The following is a 15508-nucleotide window of genomic DNA, read 5'->3' on the forward strand; positions in this document are numbered from 1 at the left end:
CACATTCCTAGTTCACACTGTCCTGTGTGACCACAGGGCCCAGCTCCTGCCTCCTGCTCCCCTGCAGGCTACTCTTCTCTGGGCCAGTCGAGTTTTAACAGGTTAACTGGCTTCAGGAGTCTCCTAATCCCTCCTCTCCACGCTGGGCCTTTGTGGGGCCTGGAGACTGGGAACAAGCAGAGAGAGGTTGCCAGAATGTGCCTAAAGGACACAGTCTTTCCAATTTTGTGATTCCTTTTTTCTTTATGTTTTAAAAATTGTGATGAATTATAATAATAAAAAATTTACCGTTTTAGCCGTTTAGAACTTTAGTGGCTGTGAGCACCTCCACAGAGCCATCGGCCACGTGACTCTGCTAATATGTTTCCATCCCCCGCAAGAAACCCTGTGCGCACTGAGCAGCCTGAAGTCTCTTGAACTCAGGACCCACCGTGTGCGTGTGGCTGTGGGCTAGTGACCCAGGGCCACCCAGGGACTCGAATCTGCAGCGAGAACCTTTCGGTGGGAGTAGGAGTCGTGATTCTTGTGCTGTGAGCTAAGGAAGTAGAAGCGAGAAGGGGAGCTGCCTGGCTCTAGGAACGGGAAGGGCGGGGCTCAGCTGTAGGGCGGCCGGATCCCACCTTTCCTGTCTTCTCAGGCCTGTTTCTCTCTGGCTTTGACTGGCAGACCCTGCCTAGCAGAACCATCCAGGCTGTGGCCGTCCTTCCAGGTCAGAATCCCAGGAGAGAGAGGCTCCTCCCTCAGTGCCAGGCGGTTCCTTAAGAGGACCCCACTGGCCCAGCTGGAGTCACATGCAAGCTGGGCTGGGAGGCGGGATTTCGTGATTGGCAGCTTCAGTGTGATCCTGGTTGTTCAAGGGATGCAGGCAGGAGAGGCAGGTGACTGCCCAGGCAGGGGTGATGGCTCACAAGCAGCCAGGGTGCCGTCCTGAGCTGTCGCCGTGGCCACCGGCATCGCATGTTTTAAGTCCGCATTTTCAGATGCCAATTATCTGAGCCCAGGCACTGGGGCTGTGCCCGGAATCCGGCTGCCTGGAGGAGGACGGAGGTCCAAGGCCAGCACGGGCAACATTGCCAGGCCCGTCTCCAAGAGGAGCTGTTGAGGCTTCACTTTTATGCTCCAGTTGCCAACATGGCTGCTTGGCCAGCAGGGTCCTGCATGGCTGTGACAGTTCTTCCCACACTTGGTAAGCTGTGCCCACTGGCTGGTGTCACCCACCCCTCTGTTTATTTAAGGCTCTCTGAGGGTCTTTCCAGATGGATTCCACGTCTGGGAGTGGGTCTCTCCTCTGTGGCGTAAGCTAAGATGATAAGGAACCTTTAACTTTGATTGCAATAAAGCCTGACGCCACATCCTATGTGTCGTGTGCAAAGCTTGGCCCTGGATGGAGTGCTGCTGACACGGAGAGGCAGGTCTCTGTCCACTCCTGCCTGGCTGTGGGTGTCCCTCCTGCCCTGAGCCTCAGGTCCCCGTGAGTAAGACGAGGAGTCGGAGGAGTTGCCGTGCTGCGCGGTGGTCTCTCCTGAATCACTCGAGTGGTGCTCTTTTTAGGTGGGCTAATCTCTTTACGAAGGCACTTTCCCTTTGAAAGAACCTTATTTGATGTTGGCAGAGAGGCAGGGTGGGATTTCAAGCTCCAAGGCCTGGGTCCATGTTTGGGCCTCGTTACTCACTGCGTGGCCTCAGACTCGTTGCTTGCCCTCTCTGAGCCTCAGTCGCTTTTGTCCGAAATAGGAGTGAGATGGTAGCTGCCTCTCAGGGTCACTGTGGAGGTTAAACAGGCAGATGGAGATGGAGCTCTGGGTAGGGGTGGACCCCTGGGGGCAGCAGCTGACATGCTGTGTTTTCCCTTTTAGACCGTGCGGGGCTGCGGGCTGCGGGCTGGGCAGGAGGTGGTTCTGCGTGTGTGGAGCCCGGGGCTGGGCAGCTTACTTCTCACCCTTTCGGCGGTGTCTTGAGAAGGTATGCACTGGTCTGAGCCTTGGTGACTCAGAAGAGGCCTGGCCTCGCAGCCCAGCAGAGCTAACTCCATCCCCTTGTGGCCTGCCACACATCTGCATCAGCGTTTGGGGAAACCAAGACCCAGAGCAGTGGTAGGACTTCCCCAAACCCATAGCCGAGGAACTGCAGAGCTGGGGCCCGAGCCCGGGAGATCGGAGCTCCAGAGCCTCCACTTGGGGCCTCTCCATTCAGAGTCCAGCTGAGACATCCCTACAGCGGGGAGAACAGGACCAAGCCAGGTGGCTCCCCAAGGCCATGGGAGCAGTCTGTGGGAGGCTGGGCCAGGCCCAGGGACGCTGGCACTAGTCCTGGGGCCTTGCTGGGTGGACAGCACGCCTGGCTGCTTCCACTGCCATCCACTGCACAGGAGGGCCCAGCCGTTCCCAGGACAAAACAACCCCTTTGTTCTGGTGCCTCTGCCAGATGATGGGACGATGCAGGGGCCACTGCTGGGGCCTGCCCGGTGCTTGCCAGTCCACTCCAGCTGAGCCACTGCCACAGTGATCCTGCCCCTCTGGCCCAGCGGTCTGACACGTGCACCTTCTATTCATTCTGAACATGTGGTCATTCACTGGGCCCAGTCTCCCGAGGGTACACTCGCCTCAGCACCAGGAAGAGAAGGACGAGGCTGCTCCTTCCTGGAGGTCTGCAGGCCGTAGGGCAGGTGGGAGGACAGGTGGGAGGGACAGGCCCTGCGGCCAGGAAGCGGAGCTGCCGGCCAGTGTCTGTACTGCTGCTTCTAAGCCCCGGCAGGCTGGCCTCCGTTCCAGGACCCTCCCACTCAACCTGGGCCAGACGACCGGCCTCCCCTCCCAGGCCTCTCATGTACCAGCCTGGTGATAATACTGGCAACAACAGTTTATCGGGTCCCCGTGTGCCTCGCTCTTAAACACTTTGCACAAACAGTCCCGTAGTCTCCACAGGGACGGTCTCGTCTCCCCGTCTTGCAGATGAGGAGCTCGAGGCCCTGGGTGGTTGGGTAAGTAACAGTCCCAGCACTGGGACCCAGATTGGCTGGCCCTGGAGCCCAGTCCAGCCTCTACAGCCCAGGCTCAGTGTACATCGCCACAGCTCCTCCCCACAGTGCTCCTCCCACAGCTCCTCCCCACAGCTCCTCCCCACAGTGCTCCCCCACAGCTCCTCCCTACAATGCTCCCCCCATAGTGCTCCCACAGATCTCTCCCCACAGCTCCTCCCCACAGCTCCTCCCTGCAGTGCTCCCCCACAGCTCCTCCCCACAGTGCTCCCCCACAGCTCCTCCCTACAGTGCTCCCCCCATAGTGCTCCCCACAGCTCCTCCCCACAGCTCCTCCCCACAGTGCTCCCCCACAGCTCCTCCCCACAGTGCTCCCCCCACAGTGCTCCCCCACAGCTCCTCCCTACAGTGCTCCCCCCATAGTGCTCCCACAGATGTCTCCCCACAGCTCCTCCCCACAGTGCTCCTCCCCACAGCTACTCCCCACAGTGCTCCCCCACAGCTCCTCCCCACAGCTCCTCCCCACAGTGCTCCCCCACAGCTCCTCCCTACAGTGCTCCCCCACAGTGCTCCCACAGATGTCTCCCCACAGCTCCTCCCCACAGTGCTCCTCCCCACAGCTCCTCCCCACAGTGCTCCTCCCACAGCTCCTCCCCACAGTGCTGCCCCACGGCTCTTCCTCACAGTGCTCCCCACAGTGCTACAGCACCAGGAATGCTGCTCCAAGGCCCCACACGCTGTGGGAACTCCATCCCGGGCACGTGTGTGACAAGGCATGTTCGAGGCTCAGAGGTCCTGTAGGAACGAACGCTTACACTTGATTCTAGGCTTACTCTTGATCTTTTTTTTTTTTTTTTTTGCGGTACTGGGGATCAAACTCAGGGCCTTGTGCTTGCGAGGCGAGCACTTGATCTTTCTTAAAGGTGGAGACTTCTATTTTTAAACTGGAATTGAACATGGTTGCTCTGTGTTCAACACTCTTGATATTTTTAGCTCCAATGACTGACTTGTGACTTTAGGACCCTTGTTCAAGTAATTCAATCTCTGGAATCTCAGTCTTCTCACTTATGGAAAGAGAATGTAAATTTTCATGGAGGGTAGAGGCATTATAGAAAAACGGTGGCCGTGAAGAGTTCCTCCATTTTGGTGCCTGGTGAACTCCTATTCAACCCTTGAAGCCCTGACTCTTTACCCTGTTCCTCTGCCAGCCTCCGTCAGAATTAGCCACTCCTGTGTCTGTTTCTACTGTGGTTCAGATGCCAGGAATTATAATTCAGTGCCTGACTGAGGGCAGGAGCCCCGGCTGATTTGTGACGTAGCGCTCCTAGAGGGTGCCCCGTGCCCGGAAGTAAGTGCTAGAGAAACGAAGCAGTGGCTCTGCTCGTGTTTCCATGAAGACCACGGTCTGAGTGGACCGTGGGCTGGTGCTGCCACTCCGCCCCCTGAGCCGCTGTCCCCTCTCAGTGGTGGGATGTGACTCTGACCCATAGAATCATGAAAACTATGCAGACAGCTGTGTGCGACGTGTGCCTGGTGTGTATGATGTGTTTACCTGTTTGTCCAATGCTTTTTGGAAATCTGGAAACAGGCTGGTGTTTACTGACATTGGACATCTTTGAGGATATGTGTTGTCATTTAAAAAAAAATCCGTTCAATAATTTGGGAAGAATTCCCAAATGGCTAAGAAACTAGAAACGTCAGGCAGTTTTGACCGGCAGAGTGGAAACAGGATGGGGTTTATCTCTGGCTCCTTAACTGATCAACAGGCATAAGAAGGATCCTGGGGTCAGGCCTGGACTCTGTGGGTTGAGTGGCACGGCTCTGCTACCTGCCGTGGGCTCAGGCAGAGAGAGCGAGGTCCGACTCCTGCCCTCACGCTCCTGTGCCAGGTGAAGGAGTAGAGAGATCAGGCTGGGGACTCCGGCTTCCGTGAACATCGGCAGCCAGGAAAGCAGGGGATTAGGTGCCAGGAGCTGCCTAGGTGCCCAGGGGTGCCCGTGGAACCCATTCACACCTGCCCACAGTGCTCGTGGGGTGTCAAGCCTGCCTGTCATCCTTTGCTGGACCTTGCCCTGTGCCCCTGAAATGTGACCTTGTACCTGCCCTCTGTCCTTTGCTCTGTCCCTAGGAGGCAGGGGTGCGTCCCTCCTGAGCCATCAGGGTCCGCAGGTGCCCTTGTCCCCAGGTCTGTCCCATACTAGCCCATTCTGATCTGTTCTCCCCTCCTCTGTGATGACTCACGCCTGTTCCGAGAACCTGCTCTTTCTGGTGAAGGACCCCTCGCTGGTCAGGACTGAAGGACCCCGTCACTGAGGCACTTTACAATAGGCTGTGTGGGCGACCTGGGCCAGGAGCGTGGACGCCGTGTGCTTTCTCAGCTCCTGTCCCCAGGAGGTCAGCCTTTCTCCTGGCAGGAGGTGGATGCTGGGCCGACCACTTTCTTCAGCTCTCCAGGCCCTGGGTTAATCATCATCTGCCCCCCTTGGGAGAAGGCGTGTAATTGTGGCCGGCATGTGCCTTATGTCCCTCCTGCCCCCTCACGCTCGCGGGAGGAGAGTCCTTTCCTGCACTTCCTCAGCCAGGGTTGGGTGGGCCTTGGGCTGAGGGCCCTGCTCTGACCCCAAAGTGGACTGTCCTGCCTTGGTCTCCCACACTGCCCCTTGGATTCTGGAGTCCCTGTGCCCAGGGGCTCCGGGAAAGGCCTGGCAGCATGTTGAGCTCCAGAGCACTGGAGCATGTGGGGTGGGGCAGGAATGAAGCTGGGTCTCAGGCCTGGCAGGTGGGACCTGCTCTGTGGCTGGGCTTGAGGAAGTGACCGGTTAGCTCCCGCTGCTAACTGTGAAGACCCACTCGCCGTGCCTGTGCTCCTGATGTCTCAGAGACCCCCACCTCCCTTCCCTTCCCAGAACTTCCCTGCACCAGACCCTGCACACTGCTTCAGAGGCCCCAGGGTCCACAGGCCCAGATGGACCCTGGGGATTTCTCTCCATTCCCCTGCCGCCTGCCCTGGGTCCAGCGTTGGGTTTGCATCTGGATCTGTGGTCTCCTCTCTCTCCACAAGGGTGGGAAGCCAGCATTTCTGCCTGGGCTGAGGAGCTCCTGGGACCACCTTTGGTCAGGCAGTGAGCAGGGGGAGGCTGTGCCTGGGCTGAGGAGCTCCTGGGACCACCTTTGGTCAGGCAATGAGCAGGGGGGAGGCTGTGCCTGGGCTGAGGAGCTCCTGGGACCACCGTTGGTCAGGCAGTGAGCAGGGGGGAGGCTGTGCCTGGGCCCTGCTCTGAGCAGTTGAGAACTTGTTACCTCCAATCCCGGCAGACTTGAGGGCGGCCCTGGCTCACTGGTGCTCACAGGATGCGTGCCGCATACTACATGCTGGTCCAGCGAGCAGCCCTGGGCAGCACCTGAGCCCCTCACACAGCCTGGAGGTAGACACAGTTACTGTCCCCATTTACAAGCGAGGGGACTGAGGACAGGGGAGGTCGAGTCTCTGGGGAATGCCAGGCTGCAGGAGATGCTTAGGGACAACTGTCCCTGTTTGCATTTGGTCCAAAGCCCCTCAGCTCAGCACACGTCAGGACTAACGCTGAGTTTAAACCCAGCAAAGGGATGATTTAAAACCCAGCATAGGAAAATATTTATGCCCTGTTTCCACCAGCCTTGCAGACAGATGCTCGGCTCGGAAAGGATCCGAGTCCTGAAGAAACGCTTTCCTCAGGAAGCCGACTGAGGTCTGGTTGGCATCTTTGAGCATGAACATATATGTCCCCCAGTAAAGCCGCAGGGACAAGCTTGTCCCCAGTGTGGTGGTCACCTGTTCTGACCCATTCTGATGGCGACCTAAGCCGCGTGAATCATCCATAACCGGAGGGAATCCTCCTGGGAAAATCTCTGTGGTGAAAAGCGACTGTCTAGACACTGCGGGAGGGTCCAGTGCTCCCGGGCCAAACAAGGACCGTCCTCCTAGGACCACAGGGACAGTGTGCCAGGCAGATGCTGTGGGCTGCCCAGTGGCTGCTGATGTGGATGGGAGAGGGTCAGTATGGACCATCTGGAGCAGCCTCACAGCGGATTGCAGGGGAGAGGGCAGACCCGGCCCCAGGGCTCCTGCCATGTAGTTGCTGTGTGCTCTGGGGTATGTGGCTTCCCCTCTCTGGGTCTCTGGCGGAGGCAGGTTTTAGGGCTCCCTCCTGTGGGCTCCAGCCCTCTTTTTCTCTGGTTGACATGTGTTCCCTGAGAGGACAGTCACACATCGCAGGTGCTCGGTGGCATCTGCATATTTCTAAGTCCTCTTGTCAACTTGGAAGCTGCCACCCAGAGGAAGCTGCTGGCCACTCCCTGCCCCTTGAGCCCCTCAGGCCCACCAGCCACTGCCTGCCCAGTCCCGGCAGCTCCACGTTTGGTGGCCAGAGTCCACCACTTCCCAATGCCGCTGTGCTTCCCTGCTCCTTGTGTCCCGCCTGCACCTGACTGTCACCATCGGCGAGGTCACAGGTTGGTCACGTGTTCGAGCTTGAGCGGGAGTGTGGACTCCCCCTAGTACCTCTGGGGGCTTGCGAGCATCTTGGGTGGAGAGGCCTGCCGCCCGGAGGGGCTGTGCTGCCCGCCAGAGGAGGAGGAGGGCCAGCGCCTCGTCAGGCCCTGGCTTCTCGGTGGGGCCAGGAGCCCGCGTTCTTATGGGCCCCTGGGGCCCGCTGGGCCCTGGGCATGGCTGGGCTGTGCACTAAGGGACTGGTGGGAGCCAATCCTGAGCCAATCCAATGGATCAAGATGGGGACATCTTGTCCGCAAGGTGCTGGGGGTCCCTGCCAGGCAGGAAGGGCATGGAAAGGATGGGCAGGCCACGGAGACAGGCGGCTGGAGGTCGGGCAAGGTGAGTGGATTCGGGGAATGAGGTGGAGCTGCGGCCGCCGTTCTCCAGCCACCTGGAGAGCCACGCGGGAGCCTGTTTCCCTTCTGTGGATGGAGAAGACCACCTCTGAGGACCTTCCAGCCCTGCTGTCTGACCTGCTGTGGAGACAGGAGGGTGTGGAGGAAGCGCCCTCCTCCCTGGTCAGCCGCAGGCACCGTCCCTGGGCCCAGCAGCAGAGCACACGGGCTGCGGCTGACCTTGGGCCCTGCCCCTGGCACTTGGGCCCTGCCCCTGGCACTTGGGCCCTGCCCCTGGCGCTTGGTGTGGCAGGGCTCTCGTGGGAGCGGGGAGCAGGTGTGAACGGGGCTGTCACCCTCCCCTGGAGTTGGGGCTGCAGGATTCTGTTCCCATGGGGCCTTGGCCTGGCCCCAGCCGTTGCCTCAGGGATGTCTAAGTGCCCGCTGTGGTTGTTAGAAAACACTCAGTAGAGCAAGGTCACACCTTTCTGTTTATTTACATCTTGTCCTGGGGACTGAACCTGGGGCGCTCAGCCACTGAGCCACATGTCCAGCCCTTTTTATTTTGAGACAGGGTCTTGCCAAGTTACTAAGGCTGGTCTCGAACCTGCAATCCTCCTGTCTCAGCTTCCCGAGCCGAGCACACTGCTGGGCCAACTCTCTTGCAGGACCTCCCTCGGTGTTTCCCTGAGGACGATGGAGATGAGCTCAGACCCGAGAGCGCTCCAGCTGCTGGGACGCCTGTTCTGCACGCTGCTTCTGTTGGCAGCAGTGGGGCCCCTGGAGGATTTGCGTGGCCTCTGTAGGCAGTGACGTGGAAGCCCGTCTTCTGTCCTGTTCTCTGGGGAGAGCATGGGGTGCTTCCTGTACCCTTTTGTGTGTGGAACTGGGGACCTGTTTTCCTCTTTTGGTTTTGAACCTCTTCTGGGCATGGGACTTGGGTGGCTTCTGCCTTGTAGTTTGGTATGGAGTCGTTTTTTAAAGGAAATCTCGTTCCTTTGCACTGATTGTTAGGTGGACTCCTTTAGATCCTGCTGCTGTCTCCTGCTCGCGGGTTATGATCTGGTTTCCCTGCGCTGTGGTTTCAGGATGAGCTGTGCACAGCGCTGTGCCCCTTCGTCCATGTCTTAGACCTTACTGAACTTATTCCTCCTTAATCTAAATCTCCCAATAATTAACTGCAACAAACACCCAGTGGCTTCTGTCTGAGATGGCCATATATGGCTATCGCCAGGCAGGGGAACTTTGGACTTCCTGTGGCCTGGCTCCCCGGGCCCTGCCCCTCCCTGCTCTCAGTTCTCCTCCGGGCCCTCAGGCCACCTTGCCTTCTCTCCAGGTCCCGAAAGCACAGCTTAGCCGCAGGTTGGTGGAAGGGAGAGGGAAAGGGGTAGGGGAAGTTCTGTGGTCAGGGCGAGGCTCAGCCTCCACTCTTATCTTAATGACAAAGCTAACAGAGGCGGGGTCAGGAGGCCGTGGGGTCACGTTGGCACCTGTTGGCTGCTTGACAAACATCAACCGCCCTCCTCCCTCTGCGAACGCTCCTGGTGGCTTTGCTTGTCACGTGGCTTGTCTGTAAGCTCTAAGCTCGAGGTTTTCTTGGTTTAGGCTTCCTGGGTTGGCAGCAGTTTTGATTTGTAATTGAGGTGAGACTCTCACCCTAAAATGAACCATTTTAACCCGTGCAGCCCTGTGGCCGCGCAGCCCAGTCCAGTTCCCAGCTGCCTCCCCCACCCGGAGGACTGTGGCTCTGCACCGCAGACCTTCCAGCTCTGTACAGCAGACCTTCCAGCTCTGTGACACCACAAGGGGCTCAGTCTTTAAATGGAAATAATATTGATCACCGAATAGGAAAAAAGTAATGTTGATAATATCATTCATCTTTCTAAAAACAGCTTTAATTTCCATATCACAAAATCAAGGCGTCCTTTCGTACAGTTCAGTGGTTTTTAGTGACTTGCAGAGTTGGACACCTCCATCCTGTTTTAGGACGTTTCTGTCATTTCCTGTTCCCACTCCAGCACCTGGTGACCCTGGTCTCCATCTGTCTCTCTGATATGCCTTCTTTGGACATGGCACAGGAGGGGAACCAGACAGTAGGTGGCCTTGCCCGCCTGGCGTGTCACTGGGCAGCTCGTGCTCCGGGCTCATCTGCCTTGGCCCGCGGGGCTTCCTTCTGTGGCTGAGCAGTGCTTGTTCATGTGAACGGGCATGTTTCGTGTCTTCCAGGGGCACCTGGGGTCCGCTCTTGGGGCCGCACACGTCTGCGTGTGAGCGTTCCCACCCGGGGGTCTGCTCCTGGGGCTGCGCACGTCTGTGTATGATTGTTCACGTGGCCGTGTGCATTCGGTTCTCCAGGGCAGAGGTCCAGGGACACGTTTGCTGCATCATCTTAGGGGGTAGGGAATCGCATCTGGACGTGAAGGTTGGTCTCGGCATTGGCACTGCCCGCTGCTCATGGTGCTTAATGACACACTAGCCGTCGTTTATGTTCTTAGTTTTTTATTTTGAGACAGGGTCTCACTAAGTTTCTTAGGGCCTGTCTAAGTTGCTGAGGCTGGTCTTGAACTTGTGATCCTCCTGCCTCAGCCTCCCGAGTCTCTGGGATTCCAGGGGTGTGCCACCGCACCTGGCTACATTCTTTCTGCATCAACAGTTTTATGTGGGTGGTTTTCTGACCTGTAGACTTATTTGTATTTTTGGTGGCTTTCTCTGTAGTCCTCTTGTAAGAAAACCCACGAAAACCACGCCGGACACGGGAACTCACATAAGGGAGTTTATTAAGCACACAGAGTGTCTCCCTGCAGGGTGAGAGAGAAAATGAGAGGAAAAGAGAGAGCGTGTGCAAGAGAGAGCGTGTGCAAGAGAGAGTGTGGAAAGCAAGGAGGAGAAAGCAAGGGAGTCAGGGGAGAGAAAGCAAGAGAAAAGCTGGCGGGGAAGCTAGCGGTGAGCAGCCGAACTCCGCGGGCTAACGGGACCAGTAAGGGAGAAGGACACTTGCAAGCTGACTGATGAAGCAACAGCTGGCTAGGATGTTCACAGGCTGACAGTAGTTGGGGGGCGGGGAAATGGCTGCAGCGGAAAGGGCGGGAGCAGCTTCGTATTCCACCTCTGTCATCCTCCTGAGGTTTCCTGTGTTTACCGAAGTCAGATGATCCACGTATAAAATAGCCGTGTGTCTCCAGGACTCAGGGTTACACGGTAGGACGGATTCCCGGCTTCGCCTGTTCACAGCAGGAACACTCGCCGAGCGCCTCTCATGCTCCAGGCCAGCGGGGCACGCGGATGGCACTCTGCACCCCCCGTTGTGAGTGACTGCGCCCGTGGCCATGGTTGCAGATGCGTGCACACAGAGCGGCTGCCCTCGAGGAGCCACGTGTCCTGCCCGGCTCCCTGTCCCCGGCGATGCACATGCCTCCTTACCCTTCTGCTCTCTGGTCGGCTGTTTCTGGCCCCGGATTCCGAGTCTCCGTTCTGGTCCCCTGTGAGCCATCTGGGTGGGAACCTCTCGCCAAGCCTAACGGGAGCTCTGTGTTTTCTGTCCCTGCAGAATTTTGCAAAAGAGTTTGTGATCAGCGATCGGAAGGAGCTGGAGGAAGATTTCATCAAGAGCGAGCTGAAGAAGGCCGGGGGCGCCAATTACGATGCCCAGGCGGAGTAGCCCCGCTCTCCCTGCCCCGCCAAAGCCATCTGCCTGCTGCCGGGAGGGGACCTCGGCCTCGCCCCGCCCACCGCCCGCCTGGGAGAGGAGGAGAGGCCCTGCCCTGCCTGTCTGCGCCCAGCCCCCAGCCCCCAGCCCCCTCCCCACCCTGTGTCCTCATGAAGCTCATGGAACATCTTGGATTTTCTTTTTATTTTTTCCCCTCTTTCTCCCTCTAAAGAAAAACCGTTTTGATGAAAGGTCATCAGACCTGAGGTAACCCCATGGTGGCCCCCACCCTGGTGTCCCTCCTCTGCTGCCTGGCGGGCACCGTCTTGGTTTGCCTTGATGGCTCCTGCTTGCCGCACAGCTGGCCTCTGCCCGGGCTGACCGCAGCCTTCACGAGCACCTTTCCCATCAGCAGGCTCAGGCTCCTGGGAGACGCTCCAGGGCCCCCACACCATCCGAAACGCTCTGTGCTGGCAAGTTCAGGTCTGGCTTGGACCGAACAAGAAGTGATGAAATTTGCCTTAAAACTTGCCTGGCAGTGGCTTTGCCACGAGGTCCGAACCTACCTGATCCTGGTCCCACCCGTGACTCGATGCCTTCACGGCACGGAGACAGGTCTGGATCCAGGGAGGGGCCCTCAGGGCCTCCCAAAGTGAGGTGCAGGAAGGAGGCCCAGGGTGGAGGATGGGGACTGGGGAAAGGCCTGCCCCGCACCTGGCTGTTGTGCGGCTCTCCAGGAAGTCTGGTTGGAATCCCAGGTCCACACTGCAAATCCAGGATTGCTTGGCTCTGTCCTGAAGGAAAATGAGATTGGCTGGCTCTTCATGAGCAGTCTTGCGTTACAGCTCCGTCTCCTTTTCTCCTCGCTCCTTTCGTTTTGGGGAAGAACGCTGTGCTGCGCTGGGGTTGTGGAGACGCCTCCGGCACTCACACAGTTTACAGAAATAAACGCGTTGTTTTTCAAAGAAGAGTTTCATTTTCTGATTTGCCTTACAGTTTCTCTCCTGTAAAAACAAAGGTGACCTTGGTATTTATTCCAAAGAATTCAGTCAGCATACTGTATGGACAGGTGCATGCGGCGTCTACAGCAGCACAGTTCACGATAGCCAGGCCATGGAACCAGCCTGGGGGTCCATTCACCGGATGGATGGCCAAAGAAAATGCGGTGTACGTACACAATGGAGTTGTATGCAGCCATAAAGAAGAATGAAATTATGTCATTTGCAGGAAAATGAATGGAACTCGAGACCATTATGTTAAGTGAAATAAGCCCAACTCAGAAGGTCAAGGGTCATACGTTTTCTCTCATATATGGAGGAAAAGGAAAATTGAGGAGGGCTGGGGGCTTCATGAAAATGGAAGGGAGATTAGTAGAGGAGAGGAGAGGGGATTAGGGGTGGGAAGGGCTGAGGGGAAGGAAAGAGGAAAGGCAGGAGAGTGATAGTGGCCAAATGGCTACATTGCGAGCGAGTGGATGTGTAACAACTGCCCCCAGGGTGTAGGGCTACAATGTACCAATGAAAATGTGGGGGAGAGCCCCGGTGGGGGTGGCCACCTCCTGCACATTCATGTTCAGTAGCTTGCTCCTCCACAAGCATAGCGTGGGTGCTGGGCAATGGAAACAGGTTCAGGTAGAAAGTGGCTGGATTTGAACCCAGGGCTCCTGTAGCTTGGGCGTGGTGTGGGAGGTCCTGACACCACGTGATGTGACAGCAGGTTGCTGTGCTCCCGGGGTGGCCAGAACCCACTTCCAGGCTTTCGGGAAAGCCACGCGGAAGTGTCCCCCTCGGCCGGGCACGACGCCCTTGCCCAGGGGTTCTCGAGCCCGGAAACCACACTTCCCGTCACTCCCTGGGAAGGCAGGGTAGGGCCTCGGGGCTTCAAACACCAGTGATGGGCTGAGAGGAGCAGAGAGTGGGGCAGGGAGGCTGCCGAGGAGCAGAACTGGAGCCCGCACAGGAGGAGATTCTGTGAGTGTGGGCAGGGCCATGATCACACTGCCCAGTGGCGGGGGCTGAAGGCCACCCCCAGCCCTGGCTGGCCCGGGCACAGCTGGTTTCCAATGCCTGCTCATCCGTTCATAGCTGTGTAGTCAACTTTAGGCAAGATAATCAACCTCTCTGAGCCCAGTTTCCTCCTCTGCAAAATGGGGAATAACGTTACCCACCACCCAGGAAGGCTTGATGAGCAGCAAGTGTTCCGTGTGTTCAGGGGTTGGGGTGGAGTGGGCTCCCCATTATACCACATCTGCCATGAGGGCCTGACCGTTCTTCCTAACCCTGCGGCTGAGGGAGTAGACAGGGTCTCCTGCTTCCCAGCAGAGGGCTCTCGGCTGAGGCTGGAGTGTGGGCTCAGCAGCTGTGTGTCTTCATGTCACTGTCTTGTGGTCCTGTGACCGAGGCCATCCCTTCCTGAGAAACCTGACCACCGTGTGCTGGCCTCCTGCGTCCACCTCCAGGCTCATGGCCGCCCACCCTGCCTCATAACCAGGAGATGGACTGGGTGCACCCCTGGCAGTGGGCGCGGGTCCCTGGGAGACTTGGAGGCTCAGAGAGGCCTTCCCATCCCACAAGGGGACCAGACCCCAGCTCAGACACTGCTTCTGCCACCTCCTCTGTCCAGGGGGTGCGGAGGTGGCTGGGGTCCAGGCAGGTGGGGCAGGAGGAAGGCCTGGTCTGTCTCCAGTGAGCCCCGTGAGCAGGACCAGAGGAGTGAGGGCACCGAGGGTTCTGGAGTCTCTGCTCTGTGCCAGGCCCTGGCTGGGCTAGGCGTCCAGCACCAGGTGCGCACGCTGGCCGGGGTAGGCGTCCAGCACCAGGTGCCCACGGCACCTGCCTTCAGGGAGGACAGACCTGGCAGGCGGCTGCCCTGCAGGGGGCACACGCTGCAAAGGCCCTTCTGGAGAAGCTGGTCCTAGGGCCACGTCGGGCTGGGAGTCAGAAGGGCCTACTGCCAGGGTGGCCCCTGGGTTGGGCACCCACGGAGGGAGGAGGGAAGCTGGCAGGGGTGGAGGCTGGGGGTGGATACAGCCCCAGGATGGTTTGCGGAGGGTAGCACAGGCCAGCCGTCAAGGAGAGCCATGGCGAGGGCTTCCGGTGGGTTGGGGGCAACTCAAAGCCAGAGCAGCCCCCGGCTCTTGTCCCTGGTGCCCGGAGTCCCATGGTGCCCGGCCACGCCCGGGGCTGCCTGGCCTGCTCCTGCCGTCTTGGCCTCCCGGGCCCCATGGAGCCAGGGTCCCAGTGTGCTGGCAGGTGGCCCGGGTCCTCTGCCCTGGGTCAGTCAGCAGCGGCTGCCATTGCCCCGCTGCGTGGAACCCCAGCTCCGGAAGGCCACCCTGCATGGCGGCAAGTGTTTATTTCACCCTCGATTTGGGGGCAGGCGTTTGGGAAGGCCTTGGCTGGGTGGTCAGCCTCCTCACATCTAGGCTGCCCCACTCGGGGCTGGCAGCAGGGCCGGTAGCCATCGCGGGCTGGGAGGGGCTGTGGCCCCTCTGGCGTGGGCCTGAGGGTTAGGGACTCCTTACATGGCTCTGGCATCCCCCGGAGTGTGCCAAGAGGACCGGGTGGAGTCTGCATGGCCCCCCAGCCTGGCCCCATCTCCCCCGCACCCCTCTCCCCTGGGGCAGTGGTCTGTGCCCCCAGGGTCAAGGGCAGGAGGTGGCCCCCGTTCAGTGGCCCACACATGCACACGCACACACACACACACACACACGCACACACGCACACACGCACACACACCCCAGTGACCGGGCTGTACTCAGCAACCTCTCTGACCCCGGAGGGCCTGGCCTGGGCAGAAGCGTGCGAGGCCTCTGCAGTGACGCCTTGCACATCCCCTGACTGACGCTCGGGTGTGTCTGCTTCTCACCTCGGTCTCCCCCAGTGGGTGGCGACACTCGCTCACACCTGGGGTTGGAGTCCTGCACCCGCCACCCCGTTCCCGTTCCCCCTTCGCAGTGGGCCACAGAGGACCGCAGAGGAGCCATAAAGACTAGAGCCACAGAAGGCCAGCTGTGGGGC

At 58.9% G+C, this 15508-nt stretch overlaps 1 protein-coding gene across 1 annotated transcript in view; it reads left to right on the plus strand.

The window, feature by feature from the left end:
• Positions 1–12457, plus strand: part of COTL1 (coactosin like F-actin binding protein 1) — a 32508-nt gene extending 20051 nt beyond the window's left edge. The window contains exon 4 of the mRNA XM_079119751.1: positions 11391–12457. Within this exon, the coding sequence (XP_078975877.1) occupies positions 11391–11501 (111 nt within the window). The 3' untranslated portion in view covers positions 11502–12457. The remainder of the gene's footprint in view (positions 1–11390) is intronic.
• Positions 12458–15508: the final 3051 nt, after the last annotated feature.

The sequence above is a fragment of the Sciurus vulgaris genome, assembly GCF_902686455.1.
Source record: "Sciurus vulgaris genome assembly, chromosome: 17".
NCBI lineage: Eukaryota > Metazoa > Chordata > Mammalia > Rodentia > Sciuridae > Sciurus > Sciurus vulgaris.